This window comes from Lottia gigantea (genome assembly GCF_000327385.1).
Source record: "Lottia gigantea unplaced genomic scaffold LOTGIsca_11, whole genome shotgun sequence".
NCBI classification, from domain to species: domain Eukaryota; kingdom Metazoa; phylum Mollusca; class Gastropoda; family Lottiidae; genus Lottia; species Lottia gigantea.
In genome coordinates, this window is record NW_008707001.1 from 1,158,328 (window position 1) to 1,181,408 (window position 23,081).

The 23,081-nt window shown below is 37.5% G+C and overlaps 1 protein-coding gene across 1 annotated transcript in view; it reads right to left on the minus strand.

Annotated features, from left to right (window-relative positions):
* Positions 1–3,627: 3,627 nt before the first annotated feature.
* Positions 3,628–23,081, minus strand: part of LOTGIDRAFT_230169 (hypothetical protein) — a gene marked incomplete at both ends in the record, with an annotated part of 42,693 nt that continues 23,239 nt past the window's right edge. Inside the window, 35 exons of the mRNA XM_009047056.1 lie at positions 3,628–3,793; positions 4,011–4,116; positions 4,742–4,852; positions 5,262–5,378; positions 5,700–5,855; positions 6,383–6,553; positions 7,020–7,178; positions 7,439–7,609; positions 7,856–8,017; positions 8,486–8,647; positions 8,912–9,073; positions 9,387–9,551; positions 10,102–10,257; positions 10,465–10,635; positions 10,978–11,139; positions 11,661–11,831; positions 12,479–12,634; positions 13,184–13,336; positions 13,715–13,876; positions 14,079–14,240; positions 14,589–14,682; positions 15,048–15,135; positions 15,525–15,762; positions 15,998–16,207; positions 16,590–16,685; positions 17,035–17,166; positions 17,447–17,721; positions 18,009–18,245; positions 18,723–18,891; positions 19,237–19,377; positions 19,778–19,897; positions 20,349–20,479; positions 21,178–21,377; positions 21,768–21,904; positions 22,769–23,002. Coding sequence (XP_009045304.1) covers positions 3,628–3,793; positions 4,011–4,116; positions 4,742–4,852; positions 5,262–5,378; positions 5,700–5,855; positions 6,383–6,553; positions 7,020–7,178; positions 7,439–7,609; positions 7,856–8,017; positions 8,486–8,647; positions 8,912–9,073; positions 9,387–9,551; positions 10,102–10,257; positions 10,465–10,635; positions 10,978–11,139; positions 11,661–11,831; positions 12,479–12,634; positions 13,184–13,336; positions 13,715–13,876; positions 14,079–14,240; positions 14,589–14,682; positions 15,048–15,135; positions 15,525–15,762; positions 15,998–16,207; positions 16,590–16,685; positions 17,035–17,166; positions 17,447–17,721; positions 18,009–18,245; positions 18,723–18,891; positions 19,237–19,377; positions 19,778–19,897; positions 20,349–20,479; positions 21,178–21,377; positions 21,768–21,904; positions 22,769–23,002 — 5,603 coding nt within the window. The remainder of the gene's footprint in view (positions 3,794–4,010; positions 4,117–4,741; positions 4,853–5,261; positions 5,379–5,699; positions 5,856–6,382; positions 6,554–7,019; positions 7,179–7,438; positions 7,610–7,855; positions 8,018–8,485; positions 8,648–8,911; positions 9,074–9,386; positions 9,552–10,101; positions 10,258–10,464; positions 10,636–10,977; positions 11,140–11,660; positions 11,832–12,478; positions 12,635–13,183; positions 13,337–13,714; positions 13,877–14,078; positions 14,241–14,588; positions 14,683–15,047; positions 15,136–15,524; positions 15,763–15,997; positions 16,208–16,589; positions 16,686–17,034; positions 17,167–17,446; positions 17,722–18,008; positions 18,246–18,722; positions 18,892–19,236; positions 19,378–19,777; positions 19,898–20,348; positions 20,480–21,177; positions 21,378–21,767; positions 21,905–22,768; positions 23,003–23,081) is intronic.

Genomic DNA, 23,081 nt, shown 5'->3' on the forward strand with positions numbered 1-23,081 from the left:
TCTTCGGCAAAATCATTCACGAAGAATTGCTAAAAGTATTTTGTGTAGAAGGAAACTTGAAACTAGTATTCCGCTAATTCTATTAACATATTTCAAACAACTTCGTCAAGAATTCATTAACCTTCGCTACAATATATTATTTCTACCCGCTAAAACACATCACAAGATGGCAGATATCCCGCCATTTTGATTGATGATGTCATAACATGGCTGTCATAACAACTTAGATCACGTGTTGATTTACCGCCAACAACTAGCAGGTGAGAATCATTCTAGAGGAAATTTTACAAATTAATGAAATTTTCGTTCGCTTCAGTTATTTGTATAGTTGGAAGTAGTTCTGAATGTATAATTAACACCACGTTGTGTGTTTGAAATGAGGACGCGGTTATTTTGACGCCTGGTGTACTTCAAGAAGGGAGGCAAGACAGTGGTTAAGGTACGAAGACCCATTCGATACACGAAGGACAGGTAAAGGTATAATTTACTTTAAGACAATTTCGTTTTCGTCCAAGTTAGAAAATTCCGTTCTGTTGAAAATGCGACACAGAAAATATGGAAGCTGAAACTGTCAATTGAGATCTACATATAATAAAGTTAAGAAAAAATCAAGGAGGCCTTAGATTCTTCACTAGAGTTCGTGCGCGACTATTTTTTAACGGCCAGTTCAATTTCATTACTTTAAATCTCCGTTTATCACAATGTTTGTAGGTTTTTTAATGGTCGAAGGGACATAACTCATACCCTTCTTTCATAACAGAACATTAGTGACTACGACCACAATTAAATTGTGATATTTAATATGTTCCGACACGAAATGACACGCTTGTATATAGGCTATCAAATAAATGACTGTTTTATGAACCTCTAACACAAAAAGAAGACAATTTAAATTTATAGAAAAAGCTTCCACTTTTCAAGGGCGATAATTTCCCCGTCTGCCGGATCTCTCGACAGTTATTTATGAACACTTCGCGTTACAACTTCTCTTTTAGCCCGGCCATAAACGTTTGACTTCAAACAAGCTCGGCCATAAAATAGTTACGGAAGCTTAAAAAGTGGCATTTTAAACGATTAAAAGAATCCATAAATAAGAGGAGAGATATTTAAAACACGGTAGAGGCTGACAGATCTACGAGCAATAAAATACAAAAATAAAAGTGTAATTGTTTTTACGAGATTGAAAAGAGTAAGAAGAAACGAAACTATTTTGCATGCGTTTTATCTTCAGTTTTAATGACGTAGAACGCTAATCCGTTAATTACTTTTGAATTCATCTTTTAGTTTACACCCCATGGTTAGTCTTCTTTAGATTTTTTTGATGGATATCTTACTTTGTTCACTTTTGAGTTCGCTTCTCCGAATATTAAGATGAATTGAAACAAAGGGTATAGAGTACATTAATACTTCTACAAATCTTTACATTCAAGACGTGTATAGAAAAGCGCCATTACCAAAATCAATAACTTCTGTATTTGTAGTTTCGAACAAAGTTATTTCCGCTCATAGAGTTCGATTCAAAATACAAACGAGAACGGCCCACTTTAGGTAGGTTTAAGTAGAAATCAACTCAATATAAAGCCTGGTTGTCGCCAAGGGTGTATTTAGTGAGACGGCCATAGGTATATGGCTATCCTTCTGGCCTGAAAGGTCTTATTTTGAAGTGAAAATTAAGCCCTCTAAATGCTCAGAATTTATCTCAAGCTATTTCTGAAAGTCCCTAGTCCCCTGAACTAAAGGGTTTCGGCATTTTGGGCCACACCTCGGAGAGGCACTTCTTATTTTTGGCCTTCCCATCAGACATTTTCTAGATAGTCTCAGGTTGTCACTATTGGATGTTTACAAGCAACTTCAAGTTTAATCTTTATAGTCTTATCAAACTATTCATTCTTTACCTAAAAATATCAGACATAAATTTGCTTGACTATATATTATACAAGTATGAAAGTTCATTGATCGAAGGGAAATAATCCATGTTGCAATTCAACTGATGTACATACTAGACTACGACCACAACTAATTCATCAGACTTTCTCAGAAAATACATTTCGCTTTCAGACTAGCCTTTGTTTTCAGATAGTTCCACGAAAGGTTTTTATAATTTTCTCCATGCAGTTGATGTTTGGAATCATTCATGCACGTGCATAAATACTTTTGTCCTACATTCGTTCAGATTGGGATGATATTGTCTATATACCACAAGATATTGATGTGAACATTTTATTATAAAATAAAGAAAGTATATAAGATTTGTACAATAAAAATATTTCTAGATATTTACAAATTACATAAAATATAAAATATGAATTAAAATTAAAATAGTATAAAATATATCCTTTATAAATAACAGTGATAAAAAATCTACCATAGAAAAAAGTTTAGATTTGAGCACATTGAAAACATCCTTTGTAGCTAATCAAGGGTTTTGGAGTCTTTTCAGTCTTGTTTTTTAGCTAGTGGGAAATAGTAATGAGATTTGGTCCATTATATTAATTAAAATTCAGTGCCTTTAAAATAGACAATATTCTAAACGAGAAATATAATATATATATATTATATCGAGTTTCACTCAAAAGCTCAAGGTGGAAAGTTCATATCATGGCCCTAGTTTGACTATCGGAGACACTTATAGCGGAGTCAAATTGTAAGTGTACCTGATACAGAGTCAAATGGTAAGTGTACCTGATACAGAGTCAAATGGTAAGTGTACCTGATACAGGGTCAAATGGTAAGTGTACCTGATACAGAGTCAAATGGTAAGTGTACCTGATACAGAGTCAAATGGTAAGTGTACCTGATACAGAGTCAAATGGTAAGTGTACCTGATACAGAGTCAAATGGTAAGTGAACCTGATACAGAGTCAAATGGTAAGTGTACCTGATACAGAGTCAAATGGTAAGTGTACCTGATACAGAGTCAAATGGTAAGTGTACCTGATACAGAGTCAAATGGTAAGTGTACCTGATACAGAGTCAAATGGTAAGTGTACCTGATACACATATACAGGCGAGAACATCAGAATGGTGTAAAAAAAAGTTATAAGTGTCTCTGATACACTCACAAATACTTGAAAAAACTGTTTTGACATTATTTTACTGGATAACTGGAATACACTTTACAAGATGGTAACGATAAAGTCAATAGACGCGATGGAATATATTTTAAACAACTAACAACAGTAACAATACACACATATAACATTTGATAAAATTGCACTTGTAAGTATTTTGATCAATGGGAGGCGATGGGGGTGGGGCGCGTCATGGACGTAGGGGGTGGTGGTAGCAACGGAATTGTTACCTGCGATAGATATTCCATATATTGATAACAAGGAACAATAAAGACAAGACAATAGCTGATGTGGCAACATGACGTTCTATAAACATCCGGGTCAATTCCAAACATAAACAGAACAATCCACTATATATTGAGGTAGTTCAAGTAGTAATGTACATAATATAACTCTGGCTTATGAAGGTTCAATGGTCATTTATTTTACCCCGAATCAAAATAGACTGGTCTTGTTTATGTTTGGAAATATCCGGGCAATAAACAATGATCTATTTTGTTTCGTGTAGCAGGTTCCCCTTATTCTTTACCCTACCCCCTGGTTTTAATGAAAGTGTCTATTTGTTGCCCGTGCTGTAAAATGACGGGTCATAGGTCAAAAGGTCCTGTTGAGGCATGAAGGCTTTACCATTCGTACCGGAAATAGAACCATTATACAGCGAAGGTGGCGCTGTGGAAGCGGGATAACTCTCATATATTGGTTTTCTCATCTTCCGGTTCCTCCTGTAATTTATATGTCATATTGTAATACAATACGCATACAAAATTTATTCATATTCTTTATGAAACCAGACGCTGGCTACCCTTTGCCTCACAGATGGGAACACCATCTTCATTTGGTGCAGAGCTTGGAAAGGCACCATTTTTTCTAAAAAGCTGATACCATCTCTATTATTGTAAGGAGCGTCGAATTAAACAATGGTACTAAATCAAAACTTACCTGGTGATAGCACAGATGATACAGGCTATAATTAACAATAAAAACGCTGTAACACCGACTACAACTCCTATTATAATATCTGTCATACTGCTCGCCGTCGATGGTGCTAAAAATAGAACATTTGAAATCATTATGGTTTCATTCATTGATTAAAAGAATTGGTAACAACGTTTCGGATTTGACCCATCTTTTTAGCCTTTATGATTTTGTCATGATAATGTCAATTTTGAGAAAGGGATGGAAACTCCTTGTTGAAGAGTAGATTGAGGCTTTCCTTTCTGAATTTCTAAACTAATTTTTAGTAAGTCGTGGTATAAAGCCGCGAATAGACGAAGAACGGTGTCCGGTGTGGTGTGTGATGCGAAATAATCGGTACAAACGAAAATAGAAGAAATGAATACACGAGGTACAGGTCCGGACACGGTGTGGATACGATTCGTTTCTTCTATTTTCTACTGTATCAATAATCTCGCACAGTACACCGCACTGGCACCGTACATCGTCTATTCACACCTCAAGTCAGACAAATTTGCAAAATAATAATTAATTATAGTACTCAGAATGTGGAACCTGAAAAGGCATGCAGTGATATTAACCCAGGCGTAGAATGCAGTTAGAAATTGGCCTACTTTTCAAAAAAATTTGGATTTGGATGAATCAATTAAAGATTGACCCTAGTGCATGCAGGTCTTTGCTAGCAGCACAAGGGAATTTTTTTGTATGCTACTTACCGACTCTCTCTCGGCACCGTTCACCTCTATAATTCTCAGCACAGAAACAGAGAATACTGGAATCTCTTCGACAGGTGGCGCCATTCTCACAATACCCCATATCACATGCATCTGTAATATAATATCGGGTGATATATTGGACTGGAGTTTTACGTCCTAGTTTTATACAGTGGACTCCCGTTTAACCGGCTTCCGATAATCCGGAAACCCCATGCTCTGTGAACATTCGAAAGAGATAAAGATCTTTGCAGTGGATGGAATAATTTCACCCTAAAAGCTATATGTTTAGGTTGTGAAACCCGACAAAACTGTATTTTTGCATTTCAGCAATTGATGCCAACACATTGTCATAGGAGCTGTTTCTACGGCGACTGTGAAAGTATGAAAGCACTATTCAGGTTGTTGATTGTCCAGTCCCATTTATCTTTAGTGGTTTTTGGAAGGTTACATTAAATCAGCAAAGAAAGAAAACAGGACAAATATTATCTTGGAAACAAAACAGAAATCTTTGTATACATACGTGAACAGTTTTTAGCGGTACCGAAATTAGGCAGACGACATTGACATTCAAATCCACCAGGAACATCAGTACAGGTTGTTGGTTGAGTACAGTTATTTCGACCTGTTTCACATAGTGCTGTAAACAGAGAATCAAATGGGATTAAAATAGAGTTTTACTGCATTTGATTTAATAATGGTTAATGACGATGGACAAAACTCAAGAAGAGGAGAAGGGGTATTGTCTAATAAAATTGAAAGATGTACTTTTCAGCATCTTTGATAGTGCTTATGAAGACAGCGAATTTAACCTTTAGTCAAATGCCCTGGACCAATGCGTGAGGGGTTTAACCAGATGATGGACGGAAAAAATGAAATGCTTTCAGAAGGGACATAAATGATTAAACAGATCATAATGCGAGCATTTTCATATAATACTTTATAGACAATTCATACTTACAAATACAATTGGCATCCGAGGTTTGTCCATCGAGCAGGGTAATTTTATTATCTGGACAAGGAATACATCTAGACTGTACAGACAGCGATTGGTAGGTACCAGCTGGACATGGTTTACATTCTGTACCGGATACAAACGTTCCAGGATCACAGCGAGCTGGAAATACATACCATTGGATACAAATTACCCAAAGTGTTTGAAATGAAATGAAATGAATGGAACTTTTCTGCACCATGTGGGCTAATGAAGACGGCCAACGCCATGCAGGGTGCAATGTGCAATTTGTCAGGACAGTGGCATTAGCCTGCTCTTTTTCGATTTTCAACTGTCGATGTATCTTTAACGTGCACAGCCTCTTTTTATTGTCCCATCCGAACGATTAGACGCTTTTTCAATGTCAGCACCTCTTACCTGCCACAAACTGTTTGAGGACAAGTAGTGAAATAATACATGCATATATTGAACATTCGAAGATCGGTAGTCAGAAATGTGTTTATAGGTAACCCCCGGGATTAAAAAAGAAAAAGAAAAATTTCTCTGAAAATGGCAAATAACAACCAAATATCACACGAGAAATTTCTAACTCTCAGCATAGTATGAAGAATGGTGACGTACCAGGTAAAAAAAAAACTCAATCCCTTGCTTCTTGCAGGACTGTATGTAAAAACATTCTAAATACTTACGAACAGTGCATTCAGATTTCGATTTAGCCTTGAGTCCAGAAGTTGTAACATTAGCAGGGCAGAGTTGACAGGTCCACTGATCCAGAACGGAGCTGTTCCTATACCGACCCATCTCGCATGGCTCACAAATATTGGTCGCTTCATTCACCGCTTCTCCCGAGGGACAATCTCCTGTAATTGCATTGTAATATACATGAAAGGGATTCGAACCCATGGCACCTTAAAACCCGATAACTGGATCCAAACTGAGAACATATTGCAAGGATTTGTTCTCCAACGCGAACACTAATTACACAAGAAATTATTTTCTTAATTAATTACAGATCCTCAAAAATATGATTAAAGTTTTAAAACTGTAAATATAACACCAGGTTTGTCTGCAATTCATAAATACCCTCTTTAAAAGTAACAAGTCATACTAGTCTCTGAGACTAGTCTCCAGACAAACCAGTGGTGGAGCCAGGTTGACGTCCGAGGGAAATATCTAAGGTTTCCCGAATTTCTAACCTAGTTATGCAAGTCATGCCCGAAAAACTTGCATTCGGGTAAGTACATCGTTAGAGCGACGGTTAAACTTTCCCATGTTTGAACCCAAACTTCTAACATGGCAAGCAATGGTAAATGTAGTCCAACTTACTGTAGCAGAATTGAGATGATGGAGCTCCGATCAGTTTAGTTGTAAAACCAAAAGCACAATTTTTACATGACGTCTGGTATTTCTCATCCTGGTACTGTCCCCTGGGGCAGACGTCACATTTATCTCCGTTTCTATAGAAACCGGCTATAGAGCAGTTAACTGGAAATATAAAGGCGCATTTAACGAATTTTTCATTTTTTCGAAATCATTGTCGAGGCCCTCTTTCGATTTTGACGGTCGACTTTGTACAATAACATAAAAGACGGTGTTCTATTCGGCAGATATTCTAAGCGTTCCTAGCCCCATGAACAAAATGTATGTGAGAAGTGAGAAGCTCAGACATTTTCTGAATGTCCAGAAAGATAAACCTCCAAATAAGTATTAACAAATCTCAGAAAAAATCCCGGAAAACAACTTACCAACATTACAATCAGTGATGCTCTCAGCTCCAGTCCCGGCAGTGACATTTACCGCGGGGCAGATCTGGCAGGCCGTCTGGGAGACAGAAACCTTATCTCTGTAATAGCCTATAGGACAGGGGTCACATACCCTAGTTTCTACATTATACTGGCTACCCTTAGGACAGTCAGCTGGAATAGAAACAGAATGGAGTCAGCAGGGTCAGATATAAAAATAGAATTGAGGGGATCTGTAGAATCTTTCCTCATTATTTCAGTCGATCCAAGTGTAAATGAGTATAGAAAATTCTGGAATGCTACGAGGTATCCATGCTTTCTTTACCTTTGTTAATAACTGACAGAGCGAACTAAGAGCTGTACTGTTAATCTGTGGATCAACTCAAAGTGGTTCCGTTTTAAAGAACTCCGTTTACTTACTGACACAGTCAGCTGCTGTTTGTGCTGCCATCTGAAGAGTTACAGTTCCTGCAGAACACGAGGTACAAATCTTCTGCCATCTTTCTGGTTGATAAGTCCCATAATCACATTGTTTACAAACATTGTTCACTTCATCTAGATAGGTTCCTGGGTTACAGGCAGCTGAAAGGTAGAAATGGAGAATCAAAATGGAGTTTTCACATAAAAAGCATGAGCCTGGATTTCGAATTTAGAACTACATTATATATATTCTATATAGTCCAGTTTATTTAAAATATAGAAATAAAGAGTGATTATAATCTGGAGGTACCGACTTGAAACTGCTTGTACTACTTTAATGTGATGCAAGGACGTCAGCAGGTATTTCGGCATGGGGGGTGGGGGGGGGGGGGGATAAAAATTGATAACGAACACTGGAACAAAGGAAATTGTGAAAAATTGACCTTGAAATGATGCATTCTGATTTGAATATGAAACGGTTATTTCTTAGCATTCAGAAAACTTGTCAGCTTTGCATGTTTTGGCTTTTAAATTTTTGTTTTCATTTTTGGACCAGATTTGACCCACAGTGCGGACATCCACGATGTGGTGAGCGACATATGTCACCACTTTAGTATTTGCTGTACTTACCGATATTACACTGATCAAGAGTTTCAGATCCCTCGTCTTTGGTGATAAAACCGTTATTACATGCTGTACATAGCGAGGTTCCTGCTTCCGGTTTGTAGGATCCAATACCACATTTCTTACAGCCGGAAGTACCACTGCCTTCATAACCCTTAAAACAGGAATCTGAAAAACACGTATTAAAATACTTAATATATGGGCATTGGCGTTTCTATGAATCTTTAGGTGGAGGATCGACAAGGGCTACAGAATTGTCAAGAGGAGGGGGGGGGGGGGTGTTCCTGTACCGAGCCATGAAACCATGCCCTCAACCCAAAATTCTGCCTTCATTGGACTATGACAATATTCTTGACGACCCGTGAAATTTCATACCATAACTAGTCTATATTTCCTTTGTGACTTGTGACCAATATTAGATTAGTAACTTACAGATACATTGATTGATGCTGGTAGATCCCTCGGCATCGGTTACACTCTGATTCGGGCATCTCTTACAGGTAAACTTCCATTTCTCATCCTGGTATTCTCCTTTTGGACAGGCCACACATTTACCATTAGGGACATCAATGTAATACCCAATGGTACAGTTGGCTGGAAAAGGCACAGAATAACAATATTGGTATAAATTTCATATTACATACTTACATACAGATATACTTAATTTGCCAGTGGCTGGAAGCGTACGAATGATAATATATAATGATAGAAGTAGAAAGTGAAATTACTAGTTTGAGGTATTTTTGTCCTTGAATATGGTAACATAACAGTTAGTATTGAGCCTTAAATTTTAGGTGACGAAATAGAATAAATTCAATGATTTATATGGCAGTTGGCTGAGCATCTCGATCTCTTAGTGTTCAGTCAAAATTGAGACCAGCAAGGGAAGTTAACAATTGACACTCACGTAAGGAACACTCCGTCTGTGTTCTAGCTCCAGTAGTTGGTGTGGTTTTATTTTGAGGGCATAACATACACATTCCTATTTTATCTTCAGCATTATCTTTGTAATAGCCCTGACTACATGGCGTACAGGTGCCTGACAATAGTTCTTGACCATCGACACAGAATGCTGAAATGGAAAGACATGTTTGTAGAAACAAGATGGTTACGTGATAAAAACAGTTAAAGACCCCAGGCTGGTGTACTAATGGCTTTCTTAAAACATTGACAAAAGAGTAATATAGTCCGAACATTGGAAAAGCTTTGAACGTGTTGATTCTTCAAGAGACCAAAGCTTGGCCAAAGCTAAACGTACAAAGATTGTGCAGATCGTGGTTAACAGACTAGTGCTAATGTTTGACCCTTTTATTCTTGTGTTATGGTTAAATTTATCAAACAAAATTTTATTCTCTCGAAACCTGTTCCGGATATATACTACATCATCAATTGGTCTGTATTACATTGTTCGTAATTCTATTCTATTGTACCCCACTCCATCCAGAGAACTGGTCTGATAATATCCTTGTTGTTTTTATTCAGAAACACCAACAAGGACTGGATTAAATAAAACTATTTGTGGTGAAGTTATTCTAAATATATTGTTTTGTATCGTCCACCACCAATAAAAACTTAATATGGTAAACATCCAAGAAAGATTGTGATTGACTGAATATACTTACGAAGACACTCCGAGCTGTTTCTGGAAGCAGTAGATATGGTGGTTTTACCAGTAGGACAGAGTTGACACGTTGTCTGGTATGGCAGAGGTTGGAAGGTATTTAGAGGACATTCGACACAGTTATTATTCTCTATTTTATATCCTTCTGTACAGTTTCCTGAATAGAAAGGGGGCATATTTTATTTCATGAACACCGCGACAGCATTGGCCTATATTTCATACGAGAAACGTCTGCAAGCAGATCTTTGAGCCAAAATCCCCCAAGGCCTTTTACAGTTTGATTGAACAAAAATTGGGCTTTCACAATTCGCAAAATATTATGTTTTATAAAACTAGCCATAACATGCATGAAAATGCTACTTACTGATAGTACACTGTGACTGTAAGGTTGAACTAGTTCCAGGAGTAACATATCCCTCAGGGCATCGTAAACAGATATTAGATGGTACATCTGATTTAACCCTATATTCACCCACTGGACAGGGTGCACAGCTATCGCCTGGTTTAACCCTTTCTGTACCGTCTTCACAAAGTTCTATAATCAGATATTGATATTATTTGTCACAGACACATACAAATTCATACACAGAATTCTCTCATAGACTGCTTTAAACTCCCACACCCACTGTTTTTTCACCGTTACAAAAAGTGATTTGTTCAATAGTCCTACTTTGATTAACCCCTAATATAGCTTACAAAATATGGTCACATTCGCCCACCGCCAGTATAGTTTGAATTAAAAAATATGACAGAACAAACAAGAAATAATCAACAACCGAAACGAGATCATTACCACATATCAAATCTTTTTAAAATTTTTTTTTGATTTTTAAAGGGGTTCATCTTTGAGTGTATAGAAATAGTAAACCTTTCCCACCTTCACATTCCGATTGCTGTACGGCTCCCTGTCGTCTCGTCCCCTGGGTGCTGGTACAGTTGAAACATGTCAACTGGTTGATGTTAGGTTGATACTGACCGTAGTCGCAGATAACACAGTTAGTATTGGTAGAATCAGCTCTATAACCGGCATTACATTGTACTGAAACACAAATTTCACACAGACTTTATAAGCTATGTTGACACTTAGAACCCAAATACCAAATAAACGTTATTAGTTATATGAACTTTCTGAAAGGGGTATTGAGGTTGAGGAACCAAATTAGCATTCAATTCTTCTATATTCTGTTGTTCTGTTTATTCCACATATGACACTGCCCCTACCCTAACACAGAGACAATGGAATAGATAAGTCAGTAGCGAGTTGGGTTGTCGTCTGATAAGCCATAGTGCTTTCCAGAGTCGCCCCGGTGTCGACTCTCATCTCCTAACACCTCGGCATGTGCTTTCGTAATTTTTACAACCACTTCCACCTAACACAGATATTTGGTGCCGAGCACAAGAATTTATAAAATGCCCATTTCTGCCACTCTGGTTTCATTTGATTAGCAATTCAATTGGTGATTAGCTATTTTCGGATAGTTTTAGAAGGTAGAAGTAATTTCTGAATCGCAGTTTGAAAAAGGAATTTGTCCCATGGAAAACTGTTGTATATATACTTACAAATGGAACAACCGGCTTCAGTAGTGGTGCCATTATTGGGTGTTGTACGACTATTAGGACATTGCTGACACGCCCCATATGGACTGACATTGTTGTCTTTGTAGGTCCCCACTGGACAAATAACACACTTTGTATTTCCAGGCCCGGCTGCATATCCAGATTCACAGAAAACTAAAAAAAAAAAAACGCGCTTCAAATACTAAGCAAAACACATTATTAAAAACTAGACTGAAGACTGTCCGAAGATCACCTTCATCAACTTAGGTGCAAATCACTGCATTTACAAACTTTCATGAAGACCTGCTGATGAACAGTTCATCAATACCTCGATAAACTGCGATACTTGTAAAATAGGGTTGTTCTGTGTGTAACTACTGCCAAGAGTGTTTGCCCAGGACCAGCTGTTCTTTCAGAACCTTAGTTGTAATCCTTGTATAATTATTGCAAAGAGGTTTGATCAAGGTCCAGCTAGTAGACAGGGTTCCTTGTAAAATCTTTGTCAAGAGGTTTGGCCAAGGATCAGCTGGTAGACAGGGTTCCTTATAAAATCAATGCCAAGAGGTTTCGCCACGGATCAGCTGGTAGACAGGGTTCCTTGTAAAATCAATGCCAAGAGGTTTGACCAAGGACCAGCTAGTAGACAGAGTTCCTTGTAAAATCAATGCCAAGAGGTTTGACCAAGGATCAGCTGATAAGTAGGGGTAATTTTTTATCCTTGTAACATTTACAATGCTTATTGCTACGGCATGGAGTGTAAGGCCTGAACTAGTATAGAGTATAGAGTATACTAGTAAGCCACTTGACGTCGGATTACTTACATATACATTGTGTCGGACTGGTAGATCCCACCTGGTCTGTTCGGAATCGTGCTCCACAATCTTTACAGGAAGTCTGCCATTTGATATCGTTATACTGATTGAGTGGACATTCTTTACACACATTGTTGTCATTGTACTGGCCGACTGGACAGGCGACTAGAATGAATTTCAAATTAAATTAATATACAAGTCCTATCCATTAATCAAAACTCAAAGAGGAATGCCATTGCTTAAATCGAGGTCATATGTGTAAAGTTGTTCGGTGCTCTTTGTAGAACAAAACATTAAGTGTTACTAAGCGCAGGCATCTACAAGTTCTATAGTCCATCACATGCCGCTGATACACAAGCCTGATCGGCACAGCTGGTTTAAAATCAGCCAGGTTCGGACAAAGAAAGCAAACTCACTGGACACAAGAGAGCAGGAGAATATACTAAGTAGGTCGCTTGACTGTTCTGACTCAATAGAAGAAATAACAGTCTACTTACAGTGCGACTCTACGGAACGGAATTCACTTAACAAGCACTATATTAGGGCATTTGGGCCTTCAAAACCCAACAAAATTAAAGTATTGGTCTATCTACCTACACTACGACTACGTATTAATGGGAAGTCACTAAACAGTGCCATAAGTCGACAACTAGAATATTCCAGAAGTGCGGTCGGTCGTTCCTGACTCAGCTCTATAAAAAAAAGTGTACCTACCTACAGTACAGTTATCCTCCGATACCGCCCCTATATCAGGTGTAATAAACCCATCACGGCACGATTTACATACTTGTTCCTGGCTATAGGTACCAATAGGACATTTCTCACAGGTCTGGTCTGGTAATAGTCGAGATCCCGCTTCACAGCCCACTGAAACACATCGCGGGTTAAAATATCTTATGTTAGTGCTCAACTAGATGTGTGTAATCTGTGAACTAGAGCCCCAACTCGGGAACTTTTTTAAACATATTATGCTCTCCTGAATTTTTTCTAAGGTGGGGGCCCCCTTATGGGGCCGATGGACTTGGTTCAACCAATCCCTATGGTAGTTGAGCCACTGTTTATTGTAACCTTTAAGCAATTTAAATTTGGCATGTTCCCATCATGAATATAATCCATCAATTTTCGAAAACAACGTCCTGTGTAGTTTCCGGTTCTGGATTATCATTACAGTAGAAAATAAATAGAAAAACTAAGTCTTTTTATGAACAACGTTTCGATAAATGACACCAAGAATACTTGACATACCCATACAGTCTGAAGAGGAGGTGGAACCAGTATTAAGAGTAAGTGTACCAACTGGACACGGTTCACATTCAAACTGTCCTGTTGTATTTTGATATTGTCCCTTGGTACATTCTGTACAAACACCATTGGGTATACTGTAATACTGGCCTATAGGGCACGAATCTGGAATGATAAATACCCGAAATTTAATCGACAGCTGTAAGTGGGTAAAGATAATCTGGGAAAGACCAACGTCAAGATGTTAGGCCAAGGGCAAACTGATAAATAAATCCTTAGAACTTGGGTTGTTCCTTTTGTAACGGTTTTTATATCCAAGCTATGCCATCCACGTCATAAGAGGTAGCATTCAAAATTGATTCCTTACCATAACACTGTGATACAGCTATAGAGCCTGTATCTTTAGTTGTATCTCCACTAGGACATTGTTTACAGACCGACTGGCCGAACTCGTCCTGATACTGGCCTTTAGGACAGTCCATACAGGTCATACTGGCAGCGTCGTAGTACGTTCCTCGTGTACAGGTCACTGAAATGGACACAAAGGTGTGTTGAAGTCAGAACACAATGGATTACCCCACTAGTCTAGATGTAGGGGGAGGAGTTCGTATTTGAGAATTTTCTACTGGTGTATCTCCTTAATTCGATCTCATGGTCAACAGAGAAGCTTAATTGTCCCCTGTATTTATTGTGGTTTTTCAAACTACTCCTATTATCAATCTTTATAGTAAAGTGTGAGCCTTCAAACCCTTAACAGGTGAAGCATGGCTCCTAACATTTACATACTAGCTCTAATAAGGAGTTATTTCATATCCAAAACACAGGTCAAGCTCACATGGATCGCTCTTGTCAATTGAATATAGATGAAGCAACTTACCACAAAGTTCATCTATAACTGTTTGACCAGCTGGGCATACTCTTCTGGCGTTAATCAGTAGAGAATGGGGATCCACATTGGCATTTACAATATTCTAGAAGTAGAATATATAATAATGAAAATTCAGCGTTGCAACTTATGGATAAATTTTAACAAATGGGAAGAGATAAACCCTGAAACACAGCACCCTTTTCAGCTAGAGAGCTTGACTCGCCTCCATTTTTCTCGTTTTCATCTAGAAGTTATTCTTAGATTGTGTCAAGGTTTGCTAATTTGATTTCCCTGCAAAGTATTCTATTAATAGAATGTCGACGTTGCTGGAGAAAAAAAGAGTTTTTGGTCCCGATGAAGGTGGTTGTGCCAAAAATCTAAAAAGAGAATTAGCAAAATTTCAACAGAAACTCGAAAAGACACATTCCTAATTAGGTGGTTAAAAAAATATAATGGTAATAATCTTACATCAAAATTCAAAACCTTCTGATCTAAAACTGCCTTAGCCAAAACTTCTTCAGCTTTCAAAGTTTCCGAGGCGCTCTTTAATTCTGGTCTGAAAAGTTAAGAGAAATTGATATACGAAACCCAGAACAAGAGCTAAGAGACTTAAGCTTTTATTGAAAAATATCCATCTTCAACTCCGTTCAGCGATTAAAATATTCTTCAACACTACATCAAAATTTTTTTATGATGAGCCGAAAAGCAATCGTCAATACTTTCCCAAATGCAAATCCAATTTCTAGTCTAGGTCTGGCTAACAAAACTCAAACCCATAATGATAAACTTTCAAGGCTAAGATAACAAAGGTGCAACCATTTCACGAGGATCCATTCTACCAGCTGGTCCTCATCCAAACATCTTTGCATTGATCTTTCCTGGATTATCCGTTCCCATTTAAAGCCAGGTAAACTTAAGTCAGAGAGTTATAAATCTTATACTTACTTGACATCTTTCAAGACAAAATTAACAGTAGTCGGTTGTCCTGGGTTACAGATGATGTTCATGATGACGTCCGTACAACTATTTTGTTGACACAATCCATTCTGCCACTCTGTATTCAGAGCGTTCACACCCTCCATCAATCTAGTTTTCAGACTGGACTGGACAGATGAACAGTCAGTTGGATTAATGGGGTACTGGACTTCTACAGTGATATCTTGGTTAGCTTCTGCTACTATACCTAAAATATTCAAGATGGACCATACGATATAGAATAATTATACCAGCCAATCATAATCCATTAAAAAACTTTTTAAAGGGGGCGCCGAAACAATAACCTTGGTGTGGATAGCTATAACGTCAGTTTAAGGTCTTTCGGGCATTGTTTATGAGTGTCAAGGCCATTTTGTGGCTTCTATTTGCATCATTGAATCTACTAAGCAATAAACTAAATTGAAGGTTTAAATAAAACTTACGTCCACAAGGGGGATAGCTGGTCTCAGACGGAGGCCACACCCAGTCTCCCTCAGGGCTACAGGTATAAATATTGGGTCCTATTTTATTATTGGTGGTATTTACGTCTTGACAATCAATCTTACAAGCCTTGAACTTCCAGTTACCACCGACATCGCTACACGTCTCTCCTCCGTTCTCTTTTGGTTTCGGTAAAGCCGGACAGAACTCATCTGAATAATGATTCGTTGATATTGAAATAAGACCAATTTGAAATAAACAAAGGGGATAACCTGTGGACAATTCCAATTTACAGTCGGACATCTGTGAGTCTAAAACTATAATATCTCTATCGCAAAATGCCGCTAATAATTTAATTAATACCATTGCCTAAAGATATAAGACCTGAACCCGAGTTTAAACAAAATATAAATAGCCAAGCTCTTCAGACTCAAGTGTGCTGGACAAAACAATTCTTAGTTTTGTTGGCCCTTTTACATTTCAAATAAAGTATTGCGAGAAACAGACCATATATACCAGAATATCTATAGCAGAATATATATACGTGTATGTATCAGGAATATTAATTTTCAGTTAAATTGAAAGTAAACATACCATTAATATAAAGAGTAAAAGCACACAGGGCCTTGTTGTTATTACTACTACTGGCCTCGTAGAGTACTGTATGTCGACCTTTAGATAACAAAGATCCTGGAAAATACAAACAGAACTCTTATAATTCCCTAGTAAACCATACAGCACAATAACAAGTATAAGCGTTATTGTTTAAACCGGTAATTGAGATCAAACAGGGCGTTTTGGGGGCAGTACTGAAATATGCTCGGCTTTCCATCTCCATTCTCCCCTGCCTTCAAATGTCTTATCAATGAGTACCCTCCCTCCCGCTTCCCGCCCCCGCCTTAATAATTCTGTTTTTTTGTATTTGAGCCCATCTATTTTCACATCTATGTCAAGGTAACTCATACTTGCTAATTTGAAAAGAAAAATTCACTTCTTCAAATCACAAATTGCTTCTGAAGTAGTCACCAGAGTAACTTACCAGATCTCTGTGTAAAGATGACAGACGACACCCCTGTGTAAGTTGGTTCTGTCCACGATGGCTGACCTGCGCCATTGATACTAGTTGTATAGACGTTACTAGGACAACCAGATATCTCAGGACTCTTTTTATCTGAAATGCAGACAAAGTAGGACGTAAAACTCCATTCTAAAAACACTTCTTACTCAAAAGACTATTCGAATGTCGCAATTGATGTCCACAGGATATAAATGTACTATTTCATTCATTTACAGGCTAAGTGGATAGCAAGTTGGTGCCGTTGGTTGGAATCCTCCCCAAGGTGAGTAAATTATGATGCCACGACCAGTGCTCCCAAAAGTCAGTTCGCTGTCGACTTTTAACATCTATCAATACATTTCTCTATTCTTTCACGAGATCATAAAATTCTTACCAACTATTTGAGTAGTACAGGACGGGAAACCTGAGTAGTTCTCAGGGCAGGCTTGTTTGTTGATACGAGACGGTCGCACCATTACACCATCTCCGGTTGTTTTATAGTCCTTCCAGCCTTGGAGAACACCAGTCGGATAGTTAAAGTTGGGTGTGTCGAACAGTTGGGTCATCTCAGTGCTAAAGTCTAACACTCTATCGTAAATGTTCAGTTGTGACACGCAACCTTTAAACATGGAGGTCGTCTTCATCATCGATCCAACAGTGACCCAAACTCTGAATAATATAATGCATGTTCAAACTTCATAAACAAAAAGAGAAACGGTGTCACTTTAAGAGGGTAAGAGGGTTAACGAGTTTGAGTTGGTACATGCCCAAAACTTCTTGGCATTGATTATACGTACCCATTTACAGTTGGGAAATAAACAAAGTCACCAGACTTTTACAAGTCGACCGAGATTAGAACCAAGGACTGTTCGACGTAATAACATTTGCATTCTGTTAGCTAGTTAGTTTGACACGATAGTTGTCGATACCCTCAAACAAACAAACTAAATTTTTACCTGGAGGTAGCCTGGATCTGCGGAGTGTAAGAACTGGACAACTGCTGTAGACTATCAATATAAACTTGTATAGTGTTATCTCCCCTCCAAGTTAACACTACAGCATGCCAGCGACCACTATTAGGTTTCATATTATTGTAGGAAAACTCGGCATCTTGACCTGGTAAGCTAACGTGCAGGTTCTTTTCGTCCATGTTGAAAAATTCAGTTGCTCGCATACTGTTCATATCTCCATTCCTTAAATATTAGATTTCTTTAATGGTGGCTGATAGCTAATGATGATGATGAAGTTTGATAGCTGATGATGATGATGAAGTTTGATAGATGATGATGATGATGATGGTGATGATGATTTTGATAATGATAGTGATGATGATGAATGGTGAATTATGATGATATTGATGACTCCGTTTTCAGAAAAGGGATCGACCCCGAGGCGTATAGATTGATACCCACTATCTTAAGTCAAAAGTAAGATGATGATGATGATGATGATACTTTCAGATAGAACCACTGTTAAAGTCAACAGGTGGTCTTAGCCGCAAGTTCATTTTTATCTTTTTGTTCACAATTGGAGATTCTAAAGAAGAGTCAGGATACCAGTGTAGGCTCCTACATTCTCAATACACGTGATGTCACAGTGTGATCAGGTTTGTCAATTTGCTGGGTGTCCACCGTGTCAACAGTTTTGAAAATACGGAAAATTTTACTTACAAAGTTTGTGATAAAGATAAGAATGTTCCCGATCCTCCGATCATATCGTATTTTACCCAGAATGCAATAGTCAAACCAGACGACGCGTCTAGAGAAAGCGGGAATGACAACATGGCGGCTCCACCATTAATGGAGTTACCAACGCAGACGTCATAGTTTAAATCTGCGTCTGAAAAAGATCATAAATTGACATAAGAACTTAAAACTTTGTATCAGGCCCGTAGCTTCAGGGTGGCAAAGGTGGAAACATTGGTAACGGCTAATTAATTATGCATATGAGGAAGTGTATAAATCATAAATCAGGAACTTCCCCCACCAAATGCATTTTATATTCGGCATATTTCTTTAAATGACCATTACCACATCCGTTTGTCACGTGGACTATATATTCCAAAGGCATTTTAGCATCTAAATGAAGAAAATCCGCACCTGGGTGGCAAATATTATATTACATTATACTCAAAAATAGTTTCTGTACGCAACATAAACCGAAAAATATAAATTGAATCCCTACTCTGTTGACAATCAGGAGATGCTCTTCCATTGGAACATTGGCAGTAGTAGCTGTCAATCAAATCAACACACTGAGCTGCATTAGAACAGGGGTTGGATGAACAGTCATTTACATCTACTTCACATTTATCTCCTCCGTATCCTGATGATAAACAAATAGAAATATCCATGAAAATATTAAATAAATAATATCTTCTAAGTACACTCCAGTACATCGTGTCCAAAACACATCCCCCATACGTCATACTTTCTCATGTCAAAACCCGTATTCGTGATACGATGACTCCAATAAGTAAAGAGATATCAAGCACAGATTCCTGGACATTTTAGGGCTTATAACAAACCGACTACATGTTCAAGAACGGCTGATTTTTGTCTGTTTTAGGATTCAATTAATTGTTAAGCACAATGACGGTTTTCTATGTTGAAACTGTTATATATGGGTTTATAGTAGCATACGATTGTTCGGCTCTTGATCCAATGAATTAGAAATTGTTTAGTTTCCCCTCCCCTCCCAACTAAAACATGCAATGGTTACCTACCTGGAGGACAACTACATTTAAAACCAGTGACTTGAGACGAACACGTTCCTCCATTGACACAAGGCGAGGAAGTCTCACAGTTAAAATCTTCTTTAATTTGACAACTCATACCCATATAACCTAAGATATAAAAACACAAATAAACGTGAGGGTATTATCGATGTGAGAAGCTGAACCTCAAGGTAGGTGAACAAGCTCTTAACGGACAAACACATTTCCAAAAGACACAATGACGTATCTCTCAAATTATTACAATGGTTGTAATCCAAGACACTCATCTACTGGTGAATTGTGTTAAACTGGATCAAAATCCGCACAAAAGAAAGTTATCCAAGCTGCTCAGAAGATGAGTCCTAAAAACAATACGATTAGGATTAAGATTAAGATTAAGAGTAATGAACTCCGTATAACGATCATTACTGCTCTAACGTGAGCATTCAATGGTGCTTTACAAATACAATGGTTTGGTGCGCTGGCAGTTTTCTATGATGATGGACAACAATTTAGTTTTCTGTTCCCAGAATGATCTAACGTTGTTTGAAAGATGCATCAAACCGAAGTGTTGTCTTACCTGGAGCGCAATTACACTTGGTTTCTCCGTTACCACTGCTACACGCTGCTGAATTATAACACAGATCTATTACAGAACAGATATTTTCTGTTAGTTCACAGGTTTTACCATAATTTGTTGAATTGTTACATCTGTTGTAAATACAAAAAAACATTGTATTAAAAATAAACGCTATAAACTATAGCAAGAATATTGTCCAGATCAAACTGAGAATATATATTATATCATTGTGCTCCTCTATTAAATTAGATTTATTTCTTTTTTTCTCATATTGCAACATGTCTATCACTGCCAATCCCGGGGTTTTCATTATATTTTCCCCATGGACTGAATGTTAGACAGGATCATGTCCTTGTGTATTGGACCTAATTCTGACCCATCTAAAATAAAGAGTCTATGTTTGTCCTCATGGACTGAATGTTAGACATGACCATGTTAGTTTGGTGTAATAGACCTAATTCTGACCTATATAAAATAAAGAGTCTATGTTTGTCCTCATGGACTGAATGTTAGACAGGATCATGTCCTTGTGTATTGGACCTAATTCTGACCCATCTAAAATAAAGAGCCTATGTTTGTCCTCATGGACTGAATGTTAGACATGACCATGTTAGTTTGGTGTAATAGACCTAATTCTGACCTATATAAAATAAAGAGTCTATGTTTGTCCTCATGGACTGAATGTTAGACAGGATCATGTCCTTGTGTATTAGACTTAATTCTGACCCATGTAAAATAAAGAGTTTATTATTATTATTATTATTATAGAAAGTAAAGAAGACATCATACAAATGCAAGTTTATCTTGAACTGACACCAATCTTACTTACTTGCAGTAATAATCATTAAAGAGACTGAAACACGTTCCTCGATCACTACATGACTGAGAAGTTGAGCTACAGGTGTCAATCAAGGTTTCACATCTCCGCCCAGTCCAGCCTGCTTCACAGATACATGTGTAATCATTGACCAGATTGTCACAGCGCTGACTGTGGATACAGGGATTACTGTCACAGCTGTCGATACTCTCCTGAAACAGAAATGATATTCAGTGGAGTTTTACGTCCATGACCATTCTGAACGCTTACGATTGATAATCTGAAATGGAGTTGCATGTTTCACGTTTCTATCTCAGACGGTATAGAATCTAGTGAAATATAACTGAAAATAAAGAAAGACAAACGTGTACATTGGATTGTGTAAAATGTAAATCAAATGGTATCGACGCCTTAATCTATGCGAAAAACAAAACTAAGAATGTCACAAAAAGTCATTTTGTGAGATCTAAGGATCTGTGAAGGACCTATCAGTAAGTACATGATAGTATCTCATGATCTGGTTTTGAAGTTGATCGGTATTGTATGGCCTCATTTTTTACCCCTTGGTAATAAAAACATCATTATTATTATCATTAACTTACACCACATGTAGCTCCTTTAAAACCAGGTTTACATTCACATCTGGAGGTAGTTGTTCCAGTATTAATACAGTTGGCGGTATTCAGAGGATTACAGTTGTTCTTATCACAAGGTACTGGACCATTCTGGCATCTCGAACCTATAACAGAATCTTCTCATTTATTATATCAGAAAGAGTTTTAGTCGTTGAAGAATTTACTTTACCAGCTGATAGAGCACAATTTCAGCTATCTGTATAGTCATCTAAATATTTACTTTACCAGATGATAGAGCTCAATTTCAGCTATCTGTATAGTCATCTAAATATTTACTTTACCAGATGATAGAGCCCAATTTCAGCTATCTGTATAGTCATCTAAATATTTACTTTACCAGATGATAGAGCTCAATTTCAGCTATCTGTATAGTCATCTAAATATTTACTTTACCAGATGATAGAGCTCAATTTCAGCTATCTGTATAGTCATCTAAATATTTACTATACCAGCTTATAGAGCTCAATTTCAGCTATCTGTATAGTTATCTAAATATTTACTATACCAGCTTATAGAACTCAATTTCAGCTATCTGTATATTCATCTAAATATTTACTATACCAGCTTATAGAGCTCAATTTCAGCTATCTGTATAGTTATCTAAATATTTACTATACCAGCTTATAGAGCTCAATTTCAGCTATCTGTAAAGTCATCTAAATATTTACTATACCAGCTTATAGAACTCAATTTCAGCTATCTGTATAGTTATCTAAATATTTACTTTACCAGCTGATAGAGCTCAATTTAAGCTATCTGTATAGTCTTCTAAATATTTACTTTACCAGCTGATAGAACCCAATTTAAGCTATCTGTATATTCATCTAAATATTTACTTTACCAACTGATAGAGCTCAATTTAAGCTATCTGTAATCGTCTAAAAATTTGCTTTACCAGCTGATTTCAGCGATCCCTCGCTTAATGATTGATAAAAACGCCACTGTAAGGTATTTGTCCAGAAACCCACCTGTGAAGTCGTTCTGACACTGACAGCTGAAAGATCCCGGTGTATTTATACATTGTCCAGTATTACAGTCAATACTGAGATCTGTACATTCATTAATATCCTCGCTACACTGTAGTCCCTTGTAACCAGTCTTACATTTACATGTCACTACATCTCGATCAACATGACATACATGGTTGGAATCGCAGGATTCTGAGCACAAGTCTTGTCTCTTACATTGGGTGTCTTTAAACACTGAAATAAGAAAGATTAAATGGAATAAAGCTTAAATTGGTTCCTATTGTCGTCTCCATTGAAATCTAACAAGTTTACT